Raw genomic sequence first — 25,027 nt, 5'->3', positions numbered from 1 at the left:
CTCAGGGCATGAGGTGGGTTTGGACGCTGGGGGAGGGGGGGCACTAGTCATGTGAATGGCCCAGGGACCATGGGACACTTAAACCGCAACTGGCGCCATTTTCTTATGAGCTTGGTTTTTACGGATTTCACCGTGCACCCCAAATGACACTTATTATTTGGGTCAGTACGTTCACAGGGATTTGTGTTTTACTACATTTAAAAAATTTTTTAACTTTCTCAGCAAAAGTATGTCTTTATTTTGCCACCTTATGGCATTAATAACTATTTCATACTTTCATACCTCTGTGTACTGAGCTGTGTGAGGTGTCATTTTTTTGTGGGATGAGCTGACGTTCTCTTTGCTACCATTTTGGGGAGTGTACAACCTTTTGATTACTTTTTCTTAATTTTTTTATATGTTGTAAAATGGCAAAAAAGTGGCATTTCGGACATTTGTGTGTTATTTTCCTTTATTGGGATCAATGCTGGGAATAATTGTTATTATATTTTCATAGATTGGAGAGTTTGTAACGCAGGATAACTAAGATGTTTATGATTTTTTACTGTTTATTTTTATATCAGGTCTGGAGAAAGGGTGTGGTTTAAACTTTGTTATTTTTTATTTAATTTTGTCAGACCCCCTAGGGTACTTTAACCCTAGGTTGTCTGATTCATTGTACCATATATTGCCATGCTACAATATCAGTCATCAAGGGCCCTATTGCTGGAATCATAGAGTGTAGAGAGATTCTGTGAAAAAAAAAATTAAAGTTTGTGCGTGAGATTTAACTATAAAACATTTATTTACTATATATTTAATTGCACCAACTTCCAAATACATATATCAAAAACAGTTAGTATATCTTCACTTTTACATTGCCATGTACTTCCAAACGTACTACCTTATGACCACCCTGTTTGCTTTTTTCTTGCTTTCCACAAAATAATGAACAGTAATAGAAATGGGACCCCTGGACACACTTACTGTAGTAGAGCCTCTTAAATATAAGAGTCTTGTAAACATTCTGCAATGATAACTATATAGTACATTTAATCATATGAGATACAGTCATCCCTATATAACATCCCTACTAAGGGTCATTGCAATGTGTCATCCTCAATTGAGAATCAAGTATTTAAAAATATTCTTCCAATAGCTGCTAGACGAAAGAAATGTACAGAACTATTACCAAAATACTTAAAATATTTTCAGCAAAACAGCAATATTTCCCAGCCATATCGATCCTGACAACAGTGCCTTAGGTTCTTATTGACAATTACAGCCAACATGTAGACAAACGTGTTCTGAATACAGGCTGTACCTGCTCCTCACACTGAGTTATAGCAGCTGCACAACACTATATCGTGCTCTTCCTTTCATGCATAAACTCTGAAGAATAATAAATGCAAATATGATTTGGCTATTTCCTCTTAAAGTGTATTTATACAAGAACATGCAGGATATTAATACACATGGCTATATTATACCAGGGATACAATCTCTTCCACCATCACATGCTGATTATACAAATGTACGTGCACGGCTCAATGGTGTACACAGATGCTGTGTAGCTGCTGTGCTAGCCCTTGTTTTATGGGAAACACTGTAGGAGCTCCTATTGTTCCACTCTGTACTCACCTTTCCGACAGGCCCTCTTCTGTATCCTGCAGCTCCCGCTCCGTCGCATACACCATGGCGTCAGCCACTTGCACACACTATGATGTCAGCAAGCAGCTGATGTCATGGTGTGTGCAACGCCCGGGGACCCGAAGACAGAGCCGGAGCTTTAGAAGACCTGCGGGGGGCATCGGAAAGGTGAGTACAGAGTTTCTTGGCAGAACATAGGAGGCTGATGGCTATATACTAGGGGTATAGGCACTGGCTATATACTGGGGGGGGGGCAGGCACCTGCTACTTGGTGTAGGCTGTGACCGATGCATTTCCCACCCTAGGCTTATACTCGAGTAAATAGGTTTTCCCAATTTTTTATGTTAAAATTAGGTACCTCGGCCTATACTTGGATTGGCTTATACTTGAGTATATATTATTAGTAAAGATTATTATTATTATTAGGAGCTCTGCTTCCCCATAGCCATCTGTGTGCATTTGATGGATGTGGGAGCAGCCTAAATATCAATGGGGGCCATGGATTTGTCACTATTAGTCCCTCAGTATAAGCTTGACAATTTTCTACATTATGATATCCTCAGAAATGTTCAATACATTTTAACGGTTCCATAACTTTACTGTTGTAGAAAAGAATGGAATATTAATTATGTATAGAATTTTATCTTTTTAGAGCTACTGTATCTCTATACGGGTGCCTTTTGCCCCTTTTTATTGTATGGTAACAGGTCAACTAAATGTGGTTTGATGTCCACTGCAGAGATTATCCCTCTGATGACATAGGTAGTGTTTACCATTCACAGCTGGAAAGTTTGAACAAGTGACACTGTAATACCACTTTGGCTCACATGGTATCTATTTTGAAGTAGGTACTAAAACTTACCTGGTACCAAGTATTTTCTGATACATTTTTGAAGTGGAACAGCTACAAAAGAAGTTAAATCAAAGTGATGCTGAAAATAAGCTTGCTGAAAGTAAGGCTAATACCCTAACAGGGTCACATGTATTGTACTTACTACTTCTACCTATGATCCACCGGGTCATTTTGGGACTTTCTGTAGCTTCTCATAGGTCAGGGATCAGTACACTCATTACCGAATGCTTGTCTCCTCTGGGAAAACCACTGTCATGTTCCTGGTTCCTGGGGTGTGCTAGAGACGTCTGTAGGACGCCAGAGACACGACAGAAATAGTGTCACTGCCTCTATAAGAGGGATGTGGAGGGTTTTTTTCAGACCCATTTCTGCTCAGCACAACACATTTGCTCTTATAATTGCCCCAATTACAGTTGCCAAAATTAAAATATTTTATGACCGCATAGGAGACATGAAAAACATACACACATAATATATAAATATATATATGTATATAAATACATATTCATATTTCACAATAAATTATTTTAAAAAAATCATATGTAGTGTATACATATTGGGGCACATTTACTTACCCGGGCCATTCGCGTTCCAGCGGCGGCTTCTCCGACAAGCGTTCGGGTCTTCCGACGATTCATGAAGGTCCTGCTGCCCAGATGTCCACCAGGTGTCGCTGCTGCGCCGAAGTCCGCCAAGGTGCCCCGGAGAGCATCGTCTTCATTGTGGTGCATGTGAGTATGGCCCGTGCGACCAATTTTTTTTAAAAAATACGGCGTTTTTTCCGAATCAGTCGGGTTTTCCGTCTTCATTGTGGTGCATGTGAGTATGGCCCGTGCGACCAATTTCCGTCGCGTGCATGTGAGTATGGCCACGCCTCCCAATTTCCGTCGCGTGCATGCCAGCGCCAATGCGCCACAAACCGATCATGTGCGCCAAAATCCCGGGGAAATTCAGGGAAAATCGGCGCAAATCGGAAATATTCGGGTAACACGTCGGGAAAACGCAAATTGGGCCCTTAGTAAATGACCCCCTTTATGTATCAAAACAATTGTCACACAATAGGGAATTCATTTATGGTTATTTTGAGTTCATTTGCAAATTTAAAAAAAGTGAAATGCATTACAAAAAGGTTATTTATCCCTTTTAACGATTAATTTTTAAATTTGTCTATTTATTACAAAAAAATTCTACACATTTTTTAAACCACCAAGTTCTGACCCTTAAAGGAGTATTCCCACGAAGACAAGTGTTTTAAATGTACTCAGGATCACAAAATAACACATTCTCTAATTCAATGTTATTAACAAAAATATAGCATTTCACAGATATAATTCCAAACTGTCTCTATCAGTCCTGGTGTACACAATTTTGGTTGCACCTAGATCCAGCCCTGTATCTTCTGAGTTAAGGGTCAGGTAGACATCTTGCTCTGTCTGACACAGCACTGAGCTTCACTTTCCCTCTAGCCGCCACCCTTGCATTCCAGGAGGAGCTCACACAGACGCATACTCAATTCCTTCTGTAAGGAGAGTAAAGCTACAGACAGATAAGAACTTTATCCAGGGAAGGTGAGACACAGCAGATCTTAAAGTATGTGTTATAGATGAGATATAGCAGAGCTGTATATGTTATGGCTTTGATAGTAGTCATGTGTAATATGCATTTAATGGATCTCATCATCTCTCATCTCTAATCTTTTTTTCTATTTTTATTATAGGAAGAGAAAACAGAGATAGCGTTTCATGAGTAGAATCTTGGGTGTAGATTAGTATGAGAAAATATTAGTTACACTTACCTTAATGGGTTGTGCGGTTCGGCACAACTCGTTGAAATGTGTAGGATTGCTGCTCCGTAATGGATCCTGCAACGCCAGAGGGCAGATAGTGGGCTGAATAATCCAAAGAAAGATTCTGAACTAGGTCCAGACAATTTGGATCCAAAGGAAGGGGCGCAAGTCCTTGATCTCGTTTTAATGTTTAATTATATCATGCATAACACCACTGTACATATAATATAAATAAAAAAGGCAAAACGCATTTCAAGTCCGAAACTGACTCTTCCTCAGTTTCTGCATCCCTTCCTTTTGATCCAAATTGTCTGGACCTTGTTCTGAATCTTTCTACGAATTTATTTTTCTATGTGTCAGTTACTAGTACAATGTTCAGAAGCTAAATAAAAGTGTAGATAAACCTGGACCCTGATAATCTAACCACATTCTTAGCACACAGGGATAATAATATATTGGCTTAAAGAGTCCCCGCCCACATTTTACACTAACCATCACTGAGTGATAGGGTCTAAAACAGCAATAAAACTGAGTAAAATGGTAAAGTAAAGGGTTAAAAATTATCTTTATTGTGTAAACATCACTAATGGATTACAATTTGAGAATTTTCTTTCATGGGCAAACCCTCAAAGCCACAGTGTCCACAAATTCGGTAAAATGTCAGATCATTAAAAATTTTTAAGGCACTATACATGATGTGACCTTGTAGAGGTAAACACGTGTGAATTATTGCCAATAGCCAGGCTGCACCTGTACTTGATATTGTTTTTATATGCAGGTACAGCTTGGCAATAAGTGGAAATTCTCACGTGTCAGGACACAATCTCCTTGGATAATAGTATTGTTCTAGTCATCACAGAAAGTTTTAGTGCAGGAAACCAGTTCTCAATGATCTGTTTGACAATGACTGGAAACAATAGAAAATAATCTGGGAGGCAATACGTAAGGCTTGTTTACATACATTCATCAGTGACATCATCTGTCGAAATGAATCACAAATTTGTAAGTAAACATATGTCCTCTTAAAGCACCTACTGGTTTTGCTGACCCCTGTGATAGGCAATCAAAGTCATTGTACCATATATACTCGAGTATAAGCTGACCCGAGTATAAGCTGAGACCCCTAATTTTACCACCAAAAACTAGGAAAACCTATTGACTTGAGTATAAGCCGAGGGTGGGAAATGCATTGGTCACAGACCCTCCCCCCCAGTATATAGCCAGCCCCCTATAATATACAGCCTGCCCCCTGTAGTATACAGCCTGCCCCCTGCAGTATACAGCCAGCCCAGCTTGCCCCCAGTAGTATACAGCCTGCCCCCAGTAGTATACAGCCAGCCCAGCTTGCCCCCAGTAGTATACAGCTTGCCCCCAGTAGTATACAGCCAGTCCCCAGTAGTATACAGATTGCCCCCAATAGTATACAGCTTGCCCCCAGTAGTATACAGCTTTCCCCCAGTAGTATACAGCCAGTCCCCAATAGTATACAGCTTGCCCCCATTAGTATACAGCCAGCCCCGAGTAGTATACAGCTTGCCCCCAGTAGTATACAGCCTGCCCAGAACTTAATAATAAACTTATATACTCACCCTCCGGTGGCCCCGATGTGCAGCGCTGCTCCCCCGATGTCCGCACGGCTCGTCTTCTGGCTTCCCGGCTCCTCTTCTGTCACATCGTGCTGGGCGCCGCTATTGTTCTCTCTCGGGAGGCAAGCGCATAGTATGATGCGCCGCTGCTGACGTCATACTAGGCGCCACCCGGGAGAGAACAATGGCGGCACCCAGCACGATCTTACAGAAGACAGAAGAGGAGCTGGGAAGTCAGAAGACGAGCGGTGCGGACATCGGGGGAGCAGCGCTGCATCGGGGCCACTGGAGGGTGAGTATATAAGTTTATTATTTTTTAAGCCCATTGACTTAAGTATTGACTCGTGTATAAGCCGATTGGACGTTTTTCATCACATTTTTTGTGCTGAAAAACTCAGCTTATACACGAGTATATTACAGGCCACAACAATGGGGATAAGAGACAACTATGGTCCCATCCATGTAATCCCTTGGAGGCCACAGTTAATGCCGACCCTGACTTTTAAGTGACTTATTTTATTAATATATAATAAAAGTAGGGGGTTCTTCCTCTGTCACCCCCATTGGCAAAGAATTATTTTGTATTATACAATCCACTTAAGGGACCACAGCATGAACTGGGAATGAATGCCATACATTGGTATCCATACTTGCCTACAACACACATTGGGGCTTATTTACTAAGGGTCCGAACGCCGTACCTTTTTCGGCGCCGACTTGCACGCGACAGAAATCAGGGGCCGGATTCGAAAAAAACAAGATCAAGCAAGATCAAGCACTTACATGCACCAGAAAGAAGCAGGTGAACTCCGTCGGACCTGAGAGGGGAAGAGACACATGCAGGATATCGGGCGCACGATCTTAGTGAATGCCGGTAGACCCGAATCAGTGTCAGACAACGCGCCGCGGGATCGGGACTGGACGGGTAAGTAAATATGCCCCATTAACTGCTCCGCTCCCTCACCTTGTGTCTCCATCAACCCTCCCATATAGATTATGAGCCCTCACGGACAGGGTTCTCCTCCCACTTATTCCAGATCTCTGTGGTTTTTGTATTTGTACTTACATTACATAAAGACAAGTAAAAATGCATGTGAGTCCCTTATTGATTGTACATCATTATCTAATTAATGGTGCTCTATAAATAAATAATATTAATAATCTACCCCCCATAGGTTATCTGCTGAACCTATACTTTTTTTTTACAGAATCCAGCAGAATGATAAAGTCTACTATGCTTTTCCATGATGTGTTTGCAAAATGCAAAATTTGCCCAGCAGACGAAGGCCAAACAGTATACAGCAGTGATGGCAAACCTTTTGGAGACAGAGTGCCCAAGCTAAAACCAGAACTCACTTGTATGTTGCAAAGTGCCAACATGACAATTTAAGCAGTAACTTATTGATCCCTGCTGTATCACAGGTTGTAATGGTATTGGTGTCCTGAGTTCACCAAAACAATAGAAAGATGGAGAAATTTAGTTTGTAGTTTCCCTCCAGGGTCCCCTGAAGAGGAAGATCCAGAGGACCCTGAGCAGGAGCTCCAATGACAATCCATCTCTATCCACACCTTCCTGCTCCTCCTGTAGTCCTGGCAGTGAAGGATGTCACTTTAAAATAACGCTAGCATGCCACGTCCTGGGCAGTATTGGACCACAAGAGAAAGCCTTGAGTCATAGCTGGCAAACTCTGTGTTGGGGTGAAGGCCTGGGTGCCCACAGAAAGGGCTCTGAGTGCCACCTCTGGCACCCCTGCCATAGGTTCGCCACCACTGGTATACAGTATGTCAATGATCATATTCAGCATGTATACCAAGCGCTTTCCTGTAACATGTCCGAAAAACTAGATGTTAATGTAGCCTTAAATTTTACATTGAATCCAAGTGGGTGGTAAATTCTTGAGACATTACAGTTGTAAAATGTGACTTTTTTTATTATACTTATGGTTTGTGCAATAGTTAAAGAGCATGCTTGCAAGGGTTAATATGAACACAATAGAATGCCTATGACAAGTGCTCTGAGGTGCAGCAGGTGCATTTCTCCTGAAAAGGATGTCATGTCTTGGGAAACTTCACAGTTGTAGTAAACTATGAGGAAGAAGACAACAGCTGGTGATGTCATATGATTTAGGAGAAGAAGGCAGGCTGTCTCAGGACAAATATTCTGTGCAGAGAGGAGCTAGAGTTGTCCTAGGACATTGCTATCAACAGCAACTTCATGTTGGTCAATTCAGTGGTAAGGAGGCTACAATGGAGTTGCTGTTGGAAGGAACTGCATAGAGGAACTCCTTTAAATAGTAACTGTAAAGTTACTTGCCAAAAATAGTTTTAGCACATCAGGAGAGAGCTTTTGACAACAATTCCAACGATATCTATATTATGCCTCTGGCTTCTTCCTATCCTAAGATTTAGGGCAGGGGCATAACTAGTAGACTAGTAGACTAATAGACAGGGCCCCATAGCAGACTTCTGAATGGGGCCCCCCTTCCCATTTTAAATTTTGCATATTACACATGTAAACACATACATTTATATACCTATATACATACAGTTCATACACACACATTTATACACTCTTACACACATGCACATCACATATACAGTGCCATATACAAACGTACAGCATATATATAATGGTGCATATTCTTTATTCTTTATTGTCACGTTGGATGACGGGCCCCCCGTTGACACAGTGGGCCCCATAGCTGCTATGGCTGCTACCACTGTAGTTACGTCCCTGATTTAGGGCTAAAAGGTATATGAGGCTATATGTGAAATCCTCATAGCTTTTCCTGAAGTGAGCAGGTCTTCCTGGTTGTGACATCAGCTAAGGGCAGTGAAGCCAGAGCATAGAGGGCATTCACATGAACATACACACACAGCTTAGCCAATATTTGCACAAATTTTAATTAATCACATGTCTGTTTTATGGTCATATAGTGACCACAGTGGTGTACACATTTTAGTTGTATATTTTATATATTTTATTTTATCATTTAATTTTCTTTATTACTATCTGTCCCTTAAATAGACATTTGGTAACTTTATATTAATTTTAGAGTTTACTTTTCCAATGCTGTGATCCCCACTTACAGGTGATAAATGCACTTTTATAGTGACAGTTTTTACGATTTGTGCTATGTTAGTTCTAGCGTCTCACTTCCGGGATCTTGGCGAACAAGTGATCGCCATTCATAGAGGCAGCAGATGTGATAATGATAAATTCAGGAGAACCACCATTTGTTAAAAGAGCAAGAGTCAACCAAAATGTGTCACAAATATGGAAAGAGATCTGCAGTTAAAGTAAATAACCGTACACTGAATTATTCCCACATAATAAACCTTTACTAGGAAACCTACTGCAAAGAAATGCCAAGGAATGCAGGCAAAGCCATGCTCAAGCTTCCTGTAAGAAATAATATATTACATACAGAAGCCTAAAGACAGGGGAGGGAGGAGGCTGGCAACACAATGCTTAGTACCATGATAATTCTGCACCTCAAATATATATTATTTTATGACATACTGGCTGTAGCTCCAGTGTAGCCTGGGATAGTAAATTACTGCTCTTAGCTATAAAAAAAATAGAATTGGTTAACAAAAAATATTTTATATGTATCTATACAGTAGACTGTCTCAGACTGTCTCTGTCACTGACCGTCTCTTTTTTTAAACTGTCTGTCTCTTTCAGTGACTGTCTGTCTGTGGCAGTCCCTTTCAGTGACTGTCGGTCTCTGGCAGTCCTTTGCAGTGACTGTCTGTCTCTGGCTGTCCCTTTCAGTGACTGTCTGTCTCTCGCAGTCTTTTTTAGTGACTGTCTGTCTCTGGCAGTCTCATTCCAGTGACCGTCTCTGACACTCTCATTCCAGTGACCGTCTCTGACACTCTCATTCCAGTGACCGTCTCTGACACTCTCATTCCAGTGACCGTCTCTGACACTCTCATTCCAGTGACCGTCTCTGACACTCTCATTCCAGTGACCGTCTCTGACACTCTCATTCCAGTGACCGTCTCTGACACTCTCATTCCAGTGACCGTCTCTGACACTCTCATTCCAGTGACCGTCTCTGTCTGCAATTGTCACATTGTCTATGGGGAGATTTATCAGAAGTGTCTAAAAGCAAAACTGCTCTAGTTGCATGGCAACCAAAAGAGCTCAAGTTTCATTTTCCCACAGCTGTTTATAAAATTACAGCTGATCACTGATTGGTTTCCATGGTCAAGTGGAACAGTTTTACCTCAGACATTTCTGATAATCTCCCCCTATCTCTGTATCTCTATCCATCTTACCTCACACATAAGGTATCTTCTACTCATTGCCTATAGCAGTGGTGGCGAACCTATGGCACTGGTGCCAGAGGCGGCACTCGGAGAGCATCTGTGCAAAATTTGGTGATTGTAAATGGGACGGTGCAGACATACATGCATACATACATACATGTATACATTTACACACACACACACACATACAGTCAGCATTATATATTAGACTAGCTGTAGCTCGATAGTAAATAACTGCTCATAGCTACAACCAAATAGAATGGGTTAACGAAAAATATTTTATATGTATCTATAGTCTCTAGCTGTCTGTCGCCAGTGACTTCCAGTGACTGTCTGTTGCTGGCATTCTTTTCCAGTGACTGTCTGACTGTCTCAGAGCGCAAGTTTCATTTTTGCACAGCTGTTTATAAAATTACAGCTGATCTCTGATTGGTTTCCATGGGTAACCAATCATTTCAATTCATTTATTACCAATATAAGGTACAAGTACACATTTATTCTCCTTTAATGACACATATTTCTAGCCATTATAGAGTTAATTCTTCCCTGTGTGTGACATCATAATGTATGACACGTGTAGACACGCCCTCAGTGGTCACAGATGTTGTGCTGATGTCATAATTACTGCAGGTTCCATGATATCTGGCTCACTGCTGTGCCCGCTGCCATTTTGTGCCATTGGACCTTGAGGTTGACTACCTACAATATACCTACCTTGATGCAATTTGGAGGTTCTAGCAGGGACGCTCCGTCAGCCCAGGACTCATCACCACAGCGCCGCCATCCTCTTCAAGGGGTTGTCTGCCTCAGACCTGGAGCTGCGAGGGAGGAAGGGACATCCACCACCAGATCAGCCAAATTATTCCTCTATAAATTGGGGGAGAGATATTTATTGGCAGTGACCCTCTAAGCCCAGAGGAAGGGCGACCCTTCAGCCATGGCTTCCCTAGAGGTTTCCCCCACAGAGGGTTTTTCCTCTCCTGAGTGCTGAGGGGTGACTCTTCGTGAGTCGGGGGTCTGCCATGGGATGGGATTATAAATAAAGATTTGGCCATGTAATTCCCAATGAAGTGCGTTTTGTGTATTTATTGTGTTTTCTTTGGGTTGAGAATCAGGGTCCATACAGGGTCTGTACACATCACATATCACACAGTCATAAGGGAACACAGTCCAATAACTGCCCCTATGGATGCAGCTGCCCCAGTGGTTGCCCCTTACCATGTGAAGAAGCCAAACTGCCCAGTTATCAGGTGTACACACATCCCTGGGGTAACAAGGCCTAACACATGCAATAACTGTCCTGGTTACTCATAGCAACCAATCACAGCACAGCTTTCATTTCTGAAAGTTCTCTCTTAAAAGCTGCTCTGTTCTTCTTTTATATTTCTTTCCAGTATTATATAGTCATATGGTAATTTTGTTGTGATCACGGTACTGGTCATGGTGTGGTGGTAATTTACAGGGTTATTACTGGTAAGTCTATGTCCCCCATGCACTCCTATGGGCTCACGGCCCTGTACTGGAGCGGTGCAGCACCGCACCGCTCCGTAGCACGGGAAAAGATAGGACATGTCCTATCTTTTCCCGTATTACGCCGCCGTGCGCTGTATCTCCCTATGGAGAGGGGCGGGGGTGAGTAGCGCTCATCCCCTGCTCCTCTCCGCAGCGCCGATGTATGCCCGCCGTACTACGGTACGGCGGGCATACATCGTGTGAATGTAGCCTAAGATTGCTCTTATTGATTGTTTAATAACTGTATGAAACTAATCTCACTGTATAGAGGTGATATTTACTCCTTGTACAGTGATATTACAGGTAATATTAGGAAGAATGGTAAGTAGTCCCGGTGTGGTAGTATGATTTCAATGCCTAGCACACGTCACCCTTGTATTTCTAAGGGCTCATATACACAGCTGTGGCTTCCATAATTCACCCATGATTTCAGGTCCTTCAGCCTGTTAGAATGCAGTCGGCCTCAGGCGGTGCCCCCTGGTGGACAAGGGGGTGGGGGGTATCTTGCAGGTAGTACTCTCATTCAGCATAAGTCGTCCCAGTGCTGCACACTCACATGTAGACAGACATTGTCCCAGCGCTGTACACCTTCACATCTAAGTGTAGTCCTTTCTTATAATGTACACAGTGCTATAAGCTAGGAAGCCACGCCCCTACTCCGAGAGTCTCCGCCCCTTCCAGGAACATCCTCCCTACCTGGAGCAGCCCTCTCGTAGACCCCAGAGGCAGTGCTCTCCCCAGCATCATGGACAGGAGCGCCCCCAGGACTGCGCGGCCGCTGCCTCCACTTATGCAGGTGGCAGGATGAGACAATAATTGGGAATATACTAATATTGCTATTGTGACTGGCGGCGCCCGTTACTATTATTAGGATCGTCCATACCTGCTGCTGCTGTGCTCGTCACATTCCTTTACTTTATAACAGTGGAGAGGTACTGGAGCTCCCCTCATTATCAGCGTGGTACATCCCCAGGGAGCAGGGCGCTATAGGAGCAGGCTGAACGACAGCCTCAGACTAGGGGAGAAGCCGCTGTCCGCTGCTGATGGGCTCAGCACCTGACCTCTCGCAGCTCCGGAGCTTGTTCGCCGCCTGTGATGTGAACGGCTCCGGGTTAGTGGAGCTGGAGGACTTCACCTCCCTGTGCACGGAGCTCGGGCTCCAGCCTCACCTGGTGCGCCCTCTGTTCCGCAGACTGGACGTGGATGGAGATGGATTAATAGACTTCCAGGACTTTTGCTCCAGGTTTGAGGAAGTCTCTGAAGCCCTCAACTTGTCCGCATATCACCCGAGCGAGGCGCCCCCTGCCTGGGAGGAGCTGGAGGGGAGGCTGGGGGGAGAGACCCGGCACCTGACCAGGTAACTGCACTGCCATCAGCCTACATTGCGTTATTATCACCTGTATAGTGTGTACTGGGATCAGCATGCATTGCGTTATTGTCACCTGTATAGTGTGTACTGGGATCAGCATACATTGCGTTATTGTCACCCGTATAGTGTGTACTGGGATCAGCCTACATTGCGTTATTATCACCTGTATAGTGTGTACTGGGATCAGCCTACATTGCGTTATTATCACCTGTATAGTGTGTACTGGGATCAGCCTACATTGCGTTATTATCACCTGTATAGTGTGTACTGGGATCAGCCTACATTGCGTTATTATCACCTGTATAGTGTGTACTGGGATCAGCCTACATTGCGTTATTATCACCTGTATAGTGTGTACTGGGATCAGCCTACATTGCGTTATTATCACCTGTATAGTGTGTACTGGGATCAGCCTACATTGCGTTATTATCACCTGTATAGTGTGTACTGGGATCAGCATGCATTGCGTTATTGTCACCTGTATAGTGTGTACTGGGATCAGCCTACATTGCGTTATTATCACCTGTATAGTGTGTACTGGGATCAGCATGCATTGCGTTATTGTCACCTGTATAGTGTGTACTGGGATCAGCCTACATTGCGTTATTATCACCTGTATAGTGTGTACTGGGATCAGCCTACATTGCGTTATTGTCACCTGTATAGTGTGTACTGGGATCAGCATGCATTGCGTTATTATCACCTGTATAGTGTGTACTGGGATCAGCCTACATTGCGTTATTATCACCTGTATAGTGTGTACTGGGATCAGCATGCATTGCGTTATTATCACCTGTATAGTGTGTACTGGGATCAGCATACATTGCGTTATTATCACCCGTATAGTGTGTACTGGGATCAGCATACATTGCGTTATTATCACCTGTATAGTGTGTACTGGGATCAGCCTACATTGCGTTATTATCACCCGTATAGTGTGTACTGGGATCAGCATACATTGCGTTATTATCACCCGTATAGTGTGTACTGGGATCAGCATACATTGCGTTATTATCACCCGTATAGTGTGTACTGGGATCAGCATACATTGCGTTATTATCACCCGTATAGTGTGTACTGGGATCAGCATACATTGCGTTATTATCACCCGTATAGTGTGTACTGGGATCAGCATACATTGCGTTATTATCACCCGTATAGTGTGTACTGGGATCAGCCTACATTGCGTTATTATCACCTGTATAGTGTGTACTGGGATCAGCCTACATTGCGTTATTGTCACCTGTATAGTGTGTACTGGGATCAGCCTACATTGCGTTATTGTCACCTGTATAGTGTGTACTGGGATCAGCCTACATTGCGTTATCACCCGTATAGTGTGTACTGGGATCAACGTATATGGCGTTGTCATTATAATTTATTATTACATGTATAGTGGGATCAGCGTATATGGCGTTATTACAGTATAGTGGGTACTGGGATCAGCCTATGTTACGTTATTATTACATGTATAGTGTGTACTGGGATCAGCCTATGTTACGTTATTATTACATGTATAGTGTGTACTGGGATCAGCCTATGTTACGTTATTATTACATGTATAGTGTGTACTGGGATCAGCCTATGTTACGTTATTATTACATGTATAGTGTGTACTGGGATCAGCCTACATTTCTATTACACGTATAGTGGGTACTGGGATCAGAAAAAGAGAGATACAATACGCATGTGGGAAGACGTCACGTTTGCATGAAATGTGAATTACGAAATGTGTACAGATAAACCACACATATTTGGAATGGATTAACGTGGTGTTTCCCATAACAATTCACTACGTGTGCAGCATCAGAGAAGCATCATCACTACCAGTCACATCCCTCCAGGACAGGGAGAAGTGAAAACTACAGAGGCTGCACAGGAAAATATCATTATACAAGTTCTGTAACATTCAGAAATGGTCGTCTTTATGTTATACACACAATGTGCTAGTGATTCATGCAAAGCTTGTTGTAAGGTAAGGTACACAGCAGTAATAAAATACTCATTACAAGTCATTTGTCCTACAGTTTCAATGTTGTAAGGGAGGATAATATTTGTATATGTGAAAATATGGTGCCATAGGTTTATATGTGTGTGGATGGCACAGAGGTTGTTTTGCCATGAGAGAAATGCTCTATTGATGACACATGTCAATATTTGCTGTGAGGGCTTTGTCTGCTAATGCTGACACTGAGAAGGTCTTACATCCATTGTGTGACTGCTTAATGCTGCGGTCTTGGTTTGGTTATCTTCTTATTTCACAGGATCCAGCTTTACTCTGCTGATGTATCCTATTCTGGGGCACTGGTATGTAGATACTGTTGGGGTTTAAACAGAATTTTAGTTTTATCTATTTTTTATGTAGTTTTGTTTCCTATTAAAATTGACCAACGGAGACAATATTTGCTTAAAGGGGTTGTACCAAGTTTGTATGTGATCCCCTGTCCTGTGGACAAGCTGCTCGGTGAGGATCCAACTGCTGGTACCCCCGGGGTTCCCTTCTCACTAATGAGTGGGGCGTCAGGTTGAGCATGCTTCCAGGGCCGGCATCCAGGGTCGGCGTTAGGGGGCTGCAAATTGGGTATTTGCCAAGGGCCCCCTGCATATGGACATTTGGGGTCAGAGGATGTGCCCTATTGTTCTTTTAACAGGAACCTGTCACCAGCTGAACAGCTTCTCAATCATTTTCTTCAATGGCCCAGCTTGGTGGCATCATCAAGAAAATAAACTTTGAAATTAGGTGTTAACTGGTTGCATAAAGTCAGGGAGGCAGAGAGATCAACACTAAAGTCAAGCTCTCCCCACCTGTGAAAGTCTCCTGCCCTGTCGTTGACATCATGCAGCGGACTTCAGAAGATCTGGTTAGTGATGTCTCTGGGTGTAGGACAATCAATTACAGTAAAGGGGGCTTTCCGAGGCAGGGAAAGCTTGACTTCAGACTCTCCGCCACCTTGACTTCATAAAATCAAACCTCACTTTAGAGTTGAATTCTGGATGATGCCACCACACTAGACCATGAAAGAAACCTCATCAAGAAGCTGCTTGATAACATCCCGGTAGTGGTTTATTATGCAAATGGTTGAATGCCCAGGTAAATCTATCAATCATCCTTCTCTCTCTTCTACTGTATCTATCTCGCATATCTATCTTCTTACATTTATCTAGCTATCTATATATAATTTCGTTTTATATTTCTGAATCTGTAAATCTATAATCTGTCTATGAATTTATCATCTGCCTATTCCCTATAAAATTCTCCTACAGTCCCATATTACAGATTCCCTTACTAGAAAGTGTTCTTATTGTGCAGGGCTAAAGGGAGCCTCTTACTGAATGTTACTGTTCATCAAATAGTTTTATTATGCGGCCCCACTTTGTCTAAAACTGACCCTGCATTCATTCTGCAGCGCCGTGCGCCATATATTACTATGGAGAGGGACGGGGGTGAGCACGGGGGGGGTGAGCACTTCTCCTCTTTCCGGCACCGACGTACAGCGGGCACACGTTAATGTGAATGTAGCCTAAGTGTCCTCATAAAATGCTGCTGTATTTCTAACCACTAATGAATATAGTGTGCAGTGCAGCCCTATGTAATGTAGGGGTAGTATATTGTCATACCACAAAATAGTCATTCCTCAAAAGTTTTGGCTACATGCTTATTCAGTGTTATTAGAGATCCCTAGCTTGTTCTACAGCGCCCTTAAGCAGTGAGGATTAGGTTCTCAGAAAACACGCAGCGCACACATTTACCTCTCATCTTCTTCTTCCCCGCACACATTTCTCACTTCTATGTCTTACCTGTATAACTGGCCCGGGAGGCTGAGTCACTAACATTACAATTCATATTAAAGTTTTACATTTCACTTGTGTCAGAATGATGGAATGCAGGTAAATAAATATGTAAAGGCCACATGAGGCGCTTATACGATGGTGGATGCCCTACAAGATTATATAGTACTTGTTCAGTGATTTGTGTTTCTGCCCACAATTAATGTAGTTTCAGCAATAAAAGTTGGGGTTCCCTCGTGACAAAGAACTATGGGTCAGATTAACCAGTCTTATCCGGGATTAGGCACCCTCCAGTCTATGGGCATTAGTAAATGGTGTAAGCCCCATCATTACCAATGACAGGATCCCTTTAGTAAACACTGTATTCAGATAAATCCTCCTAGTAAGCCTGCCCTGCAGGGGGAAAAAAAAAATCTGTAAAATGTTTCCAAAACCTAAGATATATACTTTTCTGAGATGGTGTTGATGGCCATGCACCAATTTTATGAAGAGGCACTTGCATGGTGCATATGATGATTAATGTGGTGGGGGTTAATATGTACTCAGCTAGAGTTACGAACTGGCAATCGCTTTGGTTTGCAACTTTCACACCTTAACGCAACTTATTATAATGATAACGGCTCAAACCACTATAAAATATAGACTAGAGATGTGCTATTGGAACTTGTAGCACATCTCTTGTCGTTTTATATGGTTTATGCTTCTATTTGATGTGTATTATACTATGGACCCAGTCTTATTACAATAATTACCGGCCCCTGATATATTTCAGAAAATTAGAGCTATTTTTCAGTGCCCTCGTGCTTTGTATATTTTCCACCTTTTGGAGGTGTCAAAATTGCCCATTATACTCCATTAGCGGTTCTTCTGACCTTGGGAAACACTACGGGGTCAACTCGGCAAATTCGTGGATGAGTTGGGTCGCCACACCAAACCTTTATTGGGTTCCTAGTTTCACTTGTGGTGTTTGAGGGAACAGTAGGAACCATGAAAAGGTGGTACATAACCATTTATTATGTTTTTGATCCTATTAGTGGTTACTTACAGTATATGTGTTTCCTCCCACACTCCAAAACGCACTGGTAGATTGTGAGCCCCACGTGGATAGGGACTTATTTGGCAAGCTCTGTGCAGCGCTGTGTAATCTGTGTGCGCTATATAAATATAGAATTATTATTATTACCGGTAACTTTTCCTTTTATGCTGGAGACTTCCTTAATCATCATAGTTCTGGTACAGTGTCTGCCTGTTTCTAACCCTCATCATAGTTGCATATCATCCAGTGATCAAAATCTAGTAAAATGGCCATATTACTCCTGTAGTCTGAGTCCAGAGGCCATGAAAAGGCCCAATTAGGGATGGAAGTTGGCTGAGGCCTAGCACTTAAAAAAGGTTTGACAATCCTTACAGAAGCAATGGTGGTCTGATAACAATAAACACCAGCTTATCTGTGATGGCAGCGCGTAAATGACATATTTATCGCTATCAGGGGCTCGTGTGATAGAGCTAGTTGGCTCAGGGCCGGTCAGGTTTAGTCACTGGTCATTGAGTCACTGTAATAATTCTCCGCCTAGACTGCAAACATTCATGGAGATGTCAGAGGAGGTATTTGTGACGGTGTCGGAGCAGTGTAAAACTGGTCCTAAGAGTTCCACCTGTTTGTAGAAGATAAAAGGAAAGTGCCATCGCCCACATTCCTGGCGATCCCAGGCTCGACCTGCTGAGAGTCATGTCTTTTTACAGTGTTTATACACTCATAATCCGGCTTTATTGCCTGTACGTTCAGAGTGTCAGGAACGTGTAGTTAGCAATTATCACTTTCTACAAACACAATTTTTTTATACCATTGAATGAATGTATGAAATTAAACTTCAAATCATGTGGATATGAATGAGTAAAAAGGCCTTTATAATAACTCCAGATTAATGTTCTTGGTTGTGCCGGGGTGTTATGTGGCCCATGTTGCTGCAGCATTCTCCTTCTACCTCCTTCTAGGTATATACAGATTGGTTTAAAAAAATATGAAGTCATTTAAATATATATTTTATTAAACACCATCCTTTACCTAAGGTGTTTACCTAAGGAAAAGGAAGCAAATCTGCGAGGGGGAGGTGTCCAACACGGCCACCATTTTGAAACGCCCTGCCACATATCAATTACAAATAATTGGCTACGGTAAAGAATGAGCCTACTATATCTGTCCTCCACACACCATCCCATGAATTTCAGGGCGCCAGCCATCATGAAGGGGTCAGCCCAATGAAGGGGCCCGTATCCAAGGTTTTATTTGTTCACATTCAATGTTTGTTTTCATCATGGAAGAGTATCGTGGCTGTGAAAAATGGGTCACATTGCAATTTCTGTGTCTACAAATTCAATACGTTGGTCATAGTATAGACATCGTTATATCTGTAGTCCAAAGTGGTCCCCAGTCTTGTACTGCACCAGAATAATCATCCAGTATCAGACACAATGGGGGAGATGTAGTAATGTGTTGGTCTTTCTATGTGACCCAAATGTGTTTATTCTGTGGTTTTCAAATAATAAATTGTTCTGAACATAAAGCTGGACCAATAATGACGGGGATCTATCTGTTCGCCTATTGTTGGTGTTTTCTGATGTGGAAGATTGTTCATCATTTTCACTCTCCATATGTAGGAGGGGCCCGGTTAGCTCAATGATGCTCTTATTCATGGCTTAAATTCTCTGTGAGGTGACAAAGCGGTTGGATGTGATACTGGCATTACTGTATCTCTTGAGTGTTAGATCTGTTGCTGACACTATGATCACATAGGATGGATGTGACACATTCAACTTGTGTTTTGCAGTGAGACCAGAGAGCAGCTATGGAGCTTACACCAGGAAATTCAGGGGGTGTCTGTACCCGGCCTCCTTGAACAGTATGAAAAACTGGTTGAAAACATGTCCTATGACTTTCGTGCTCAGCGGCTTAACACTGAAAAACTGGAGTCCATTCTGAAAAGGTTTGTTCTGATGTAAAGCTTTTGTTTTCCTCCTTGGTAACCATGGATAGAAGAGGGCGCAGGGGGCACCTGACAACAGGACATGTGTGCCCGTTGTTAGGATTTTTGTACAGGATGCAGACGGTTTGTCCTTTTGAGAGGGAGTTTGGCTCCGTATAGTAACAGGGTTTTTAGGTTTTAGTCCACTTTAAACTTAATGAAGAATTCTGATCGAGAGAGGGCAATCTAGCGAATATCTATTCATCCATGGAGTAATTCAGGAAGCTGGAGAAGTGAGGTATTATGATCCCTCAGCTGAGGCTTATGCCAGTGATCCGGAACAATATGTGTTTGCAGGGATTTATCCATTTGCTTTCAGCAGCTCCATTAAAAATACTGTCTGTGCACTTTACACTCTATAAAATTGCTTCAACTCAACATGTGCTACTTTTCCTTGCTCTTCCTTCACTTGTGAATTTGCCATAACTTGTCAATACTACGTCGTAAACTTTGTTCATAAATCTTGTAGAACTGAGGAGACAACAGCCTTACAGATGGCCGAGTTGGAAGAAGATTTGCAGCGTCATCTGGTTAAAGTAGAAAGCCAAATACGTGAGGAGGTGAGGCTGACACCCATCAGTTACTAAATATTGTCTTTATCATCTTGAGTATTTAGCAGTGATCTAGTTATGTCCTCGGTCATGTTAGAGAGGCTTCTGCTATGTTCCTAGCCAGCCATTTGACCTTTGCTGATTTCTAACAGGTATATCATATGTGATGCGTATTTAAAGGGAACCTGTCATCAGAAATTTCCCTAATAAACCACTTCCAGTACATTGTCAAGCAGTTGAACAGTTTCTAGATCATGTTTCTTTCATGGCCTAGTGCAGAGGCATCATCCAGAAAATCAACTTTGAAGTTAGATGTAAATGAAATGTATAAATTCAGGGAGGCAGACAGTATAACACTGAAGTCAAGCTCTCCCTGCCTCCCATGTCATTGACATGCACCGGACTTCAGGAGATCTGATCAATGAGGTCCCTGGACCCAGAACTTTCAATTACAGTGAATGTGGCATTTTAAGTCAGGAAAAGCTTGACGTCTGTGTTAAATTCTCTGCCTCCTTGACTTCATAAAACCAATTTACATCGCAATTCAAAATTGATTTTCTGGATTATGCCACCACACTGGGTCATGAAAGAAACATTATCTTGAAGCTGTTCAGCTGCTTGACAACATACTTCTAGTTGTTTATTAGGCCTTTTTCCCATGACAGGTTCCCTTTAATAAAACCCAATACACATTAGACATCTCTTGGCCAAATCATTATTTGTCCAACAGCTATCCCTCATGACTTCCTCATGCACGACCTGTGCGGACAAATTGATTCCTTCTACATCTTCATGGAACAAAAGATTCGGCTTCTCAAATTCCAGCTTGCTGTATCCTCATCGCTCTCATCCATATCTGTTCCTGGGGCATAGTCCAAAGGCCCAGTGTACAATGTGCATGGAGGCCTTTAAGGTATCTGCACATGTTGTTGAATGGCTGGGGGATTTGCCCCAATGATAAACCTAAAGCTATTCTGTAAGAAATAAGTTACCCCTCGACCAAGATCAAGACTGTGAGAGTCTGGATGAATTCTCCCCCCCCCCCCCACCTCCCTTATTATCTCTATCAATTTATGCATGTTAGCCAGGTTTTTTCTTTGCCAATAAACTCTCAGGTTGTCGGAGAATTGAGCTGATCTGTGACTTGCCGTGTGTATGACTGGATAACCAAAAAAATACCATTGCATTTTATTCTTTTGCAGTTGGGAGTCAGGGCAATTCAATGTGAACCCACTTAATTGTTTAAGTGTTGCATGGTGACATGACAATCTTTGGTTTCATGGGCATCACAAATGCCCAAACTAAAACTATAGCATGCATATCTCTTGGTGAAATATCGACTTCATCCACAGCTTGTACTGGATAAGCAAGCCATGCAAGCTCACTTCACTGTCACTGGGTGCAATAGACCTTTTTAGGGGCCGCAATCAGGCCATGAGTTGTGCAGCAAGATCATGGCCCCCGTTTACAGTTTTTTTCCTGTAGAAAACTCAGGGCAGGTTCTGTTACTGCCCCTGTATGCTTCCTATAGAAGTCTATAGGTATGTGAAATGCATGGATGCTACACAGGTGTCATCCGCGTGCAGCCTATATTTGTGGAACACCTGTAAGATAACACAATCATGTGACCCATGCAGAGGTTGGGACAGGCAAGTGACGTAATATTGTCAGCCAAAAGTGGACGAGATGCGGAAATACACCTCTGTAACAGATTATACGGGATCTGACCACGGCTCTGTTGTTTGTGACCCGAGAACAGCACACATTGTTAGTATTTGTTGTGTAGTAGACGATTATGTCTAATAATCACCTCTGTATCTATTAAATGCAGAATTAGCATAGAATAGCATTACCCAGGGCCTAGGGCAATGATGACGTGGCAAATAAATGATGCGGTAAGACAAGGTACATTCCCAGCATTTTGGATTTGGCAGGTTTCCTGTTGGTTGCCTGGGTATAATGCATACCTAGTGCATTACTGGTAATTACACCTGTTATTTCCTTATTGATCACCACATTGATTTCAGGCGGCAGGAGTGCATTGCTCTCTGTTTAAGTGCAGAACTTGTTTATGTTCTATTATTTGTATCAAAACTCTTTGTTGGTATTCTGTGTATTGTCTTAGGAGCAACAGAGACTTGAAGCTGCAATACAAGAGATGCAAAGAAGACACCAGAATGACATATCGGACCTACAATCCCGGATTACTAGATTGACTAAGGTAGGAGTCTTTATGGAAGACACAGAATAATTACCTGAATACACTTGTCTCTTCTAGATTATTCTGTATAACCAGCACAACAATTACATGTGAAAGCCACTTTGTCTTATGATACATAGATCTTTATATAAAGCACTTATTCACTGGCTTCAGGCTCAGAACTGTCTGATATCTGCCCAATGACCGAAAAGAATCCTTGCCCATCACAAAATGGGGACTCCAGGGGACTCGTGAAGCTTTGGAATTGTTTAGATTTGTCTGTCTCATTGGAATTGGAAGTTTGCTTTCAGTGGTTGACTCCTTTAAAGCACCAATTACTGATTATACTGTATGTCGCTGTGCAGTAGATGAAGACTAACAAGCTTTTTGTCAAATAGATACTTATAGGTAACCAACCTTTTCTCTTTAAAAAAGGGGGCTCTGCACCATTTATTACTCTAGAACCAATGGGTGCTGCAAATAAAGGCAGTCAGCAGCCACATATAGAATTGTGGTTAATATGTAGTTCATTCGGTGAATTGTGTAGAATATGTATTGTTGCATCGTTGGTACGGTCGAAAAAAGATATATGTTCATCAGGTTCAACCAAGAAAGGGACTGGATGCGGAGGGGATGTAAGGGAACCCAATTCTACATTATTACATAACCATCAATGTTATTTTGCTGTCAGAAGACATCTAGACCTCTCTTGAAGCTCTTTACTGTCTCTTCTGTGACCAGAGCCACCGATTCACAGTTTTTACAGTACAGTAGCCGTGCCCCCTACATCTACAGAAAAATTTCTTCTTGGAATGCATCGTTTCTAACCTGCAAAAATGTATATTTCTTAACATTCTCTGCATACACTTGTTTTTGCTAATTATATTTCTTTTTATATTATTGACCTGAAGCAAAAAGATGAACAAAAAGCCCAAGAATCCAGAGAGGAAAGTACAAAGCTTAAAAAACAAATCTATGATCTTTCTGAGGTAAGCAAGTTAAGAAGAGTCTTCTACCATTAGTGCTGCCCTGTGCTTGCAGTATATGTACATTTTGTGTGCAGGTAGCCCTTACTTATTGGTAGAATCCAAATAAATTGTGAACGTTTATATAGAGTTACATTTTTATAGACCACTTTCAATAGTCACAAACTATGATCTCATGCACACGAACATATACTCACCCAGGCTGTAACTGGGCGAGTATACAGCTGGGTGCTGGAGGGTGGAGGGGTTAGCACTCCTCACCCCTCCCCTCTCCATTAAAGTCAAGCAGCAATACCATAAAAACCGCTAAATATAGGACATATCTATATTTGCGGTGCAGCTGCTGGGCTCAGTCACTGTTCGATGAGACACTCGTCACACTGACCAGGTGTCATAGACAAGATATTATAACTTCAGTTGTTTACTTCCTGATGTTGACATACATTGCAATCAATCACAGTCTCTACCAGTCTATATATCTAATGGGGCTCTAAATTTCCATTACAAATTTTTTAACACTATTTAACTGGCCTAGATGGGGCAGGTTTGGGATGACCACTCCTGGTTTAATTAATGTCCCATAATCCATGTCCAACATCAAAATTCTTGTTAACAGCTGTAAAGGTATCTTATGAGGATGTACTTGTTCGATAGGACATTATTCAAACCAGGAGGGGGCAGGCCAATGTAAATCTTCTCTACCCCATGACTTCTCCAGGTGTCACCCGCTCAGACACCGGAATCTCCAAGTAGATGTAGGCCTTGCTCCGATTCCAGCCCAGGACCTCGGTGTTGCAGGACAGCAGTGCTAACCAGCGAGTCTCTACTGTGGAGGCTAATATAATATAGCCGTCTCTTATCTTTGAATATCAGGGCTGTGACAAGTGAACTGTCGCACACAAGGCAGGTTCCCTTTATTTACTCTGCGCAAGCTTCAGCACTACGTATTATTTACTTTGTGATTTGTACTCGGAAGTCATGAAAGGATCTTTCAGTCACTTGCATACAGTATTTTGTCTTTTGTAACTTGCATGACTCTTCAAGACCTCTTTAGATTCTGAATCGGCATTGGCTATGGAGACCTTTCTTTAAGTTCCACAAAAGTTCCCACTGAGAATTCTATACGAATTGCAAACTATAGAGACCATTTCATGCTTTAGAAGTCCACCATGACAGTATGTGCGCTTTAGGCACAGCGTTGTCTGCTATATGTACATTCTTTAGGCATATGTTGTGTGCCTATTGATATGTTTGCTGTGTTTTTTCCATATGACTGACTTGTAGTAAAAACAAAACTTTAACTAAGCCTAATAGTCTTTTTTTTTTTTAGGAAAATGCTGATTTAAAACGGACCCTTCTAGAGACCCAGACAAACATTTCACTTTTACAGACTGATTTAGACCGGCTGAAAAATGACTTTGCTGATCAAAATGCGCAGCATGAGAGGTGAGGAATGAAGGAATCT

At 42.2% G+C, this 25,027-nt stretch overlaps 1 protein-coding gene and 1 long non-coding RNA gene across 4 annotated transcripts in view; one reads left to right on the top strand and one right to left on the bottom strand.

Moving 5' to 3' along the window:
- Nucleotides 1-808: 808 nt before the first annotated feature.
- Nucleotides 809-12,432, bottom strand: LOC140127564 (uncharacterized). 3 transcript variants are annotated; one of them, XR_011855017.1, is made up of 4 exons: nucleotides 12,341-12,432; nucleotides 10,847-10,950; nucleotides 4,278-4,343; nucleotides 809-4,018 (listed from the first exon to the last, which is right to left on the bottom strand). It is a non-coding gene; the product is annotated as an uncharacterized lncRNA (long non-coding RNA). The 3 variants fall into 3 exon arrangements; XR_011855015.1 differs by lacking the exon at nucleotides 12,341-12,432 and adding an exon at nucleotides 12,201-12,290; XR_011855016.1 differs by lacking the exon at nucleotides 12,341-12,432 and adding an exon at nucleotides 11,351-11,426.
- The window catches only part of LOC140127563 (ras and EF-hand domain-containing protein-like), a 25,550-nt gene continuing 12,854 nt past the window's right edge, over nucleotides 12,332-25,027 (top strand). The window contains exons 1-6 of the mRNA XM_072148403.1: nucleotides 12,332-13,001; nucleotides 19,631-19,786; nucleotides 20,295-20,385; nucleotides 22,502-22,597; nucleotides 23,488-23,565; nucleotides 24,893-25,008. Of these exons, the coding sequence (XP_072004504.1) occupies nucleotides 12,688-13,001; nucleotides 19,631-19,786; nucleotides 20,295-20,385; nucleotides 22,502-22,597; nucleotides 23,488-23,565; nucleotides 24,893-25,008 (851 nt within the window). The 5' untranslated portion in view covers nucleotides 12,332-12,687. The remainder of the gene's footprint in view (nucleotides 13,002-19,630; nucleotides 19,787-20,294; nucleotides 20,386-22,501; nucleotides 22,598-23,487; nucleotides 23,566-24,892; nucleotides 25,009-25,027) is intronic.

Source organism: Engystomops pustulosus, chromosome 4 (genome assembly GCF_040894005.1).
Source record: "Engystomops pustulosus chromosome 4, aEngPut4.maternal, whole genome shotgun sequence".
In the NCBI taxonomy this organism is placed as follows: domain Eukaryota; kingdom Metazoa; phylum Chordata; class Amphibia; order Anura; family Leptodactylidae; genus Engystomops; species Engystomops pustulosus.
Note: the sequence above shows the minus strand (reverse complement) of the source record. Positions and strands in the feature narration are given on the sequence as shown.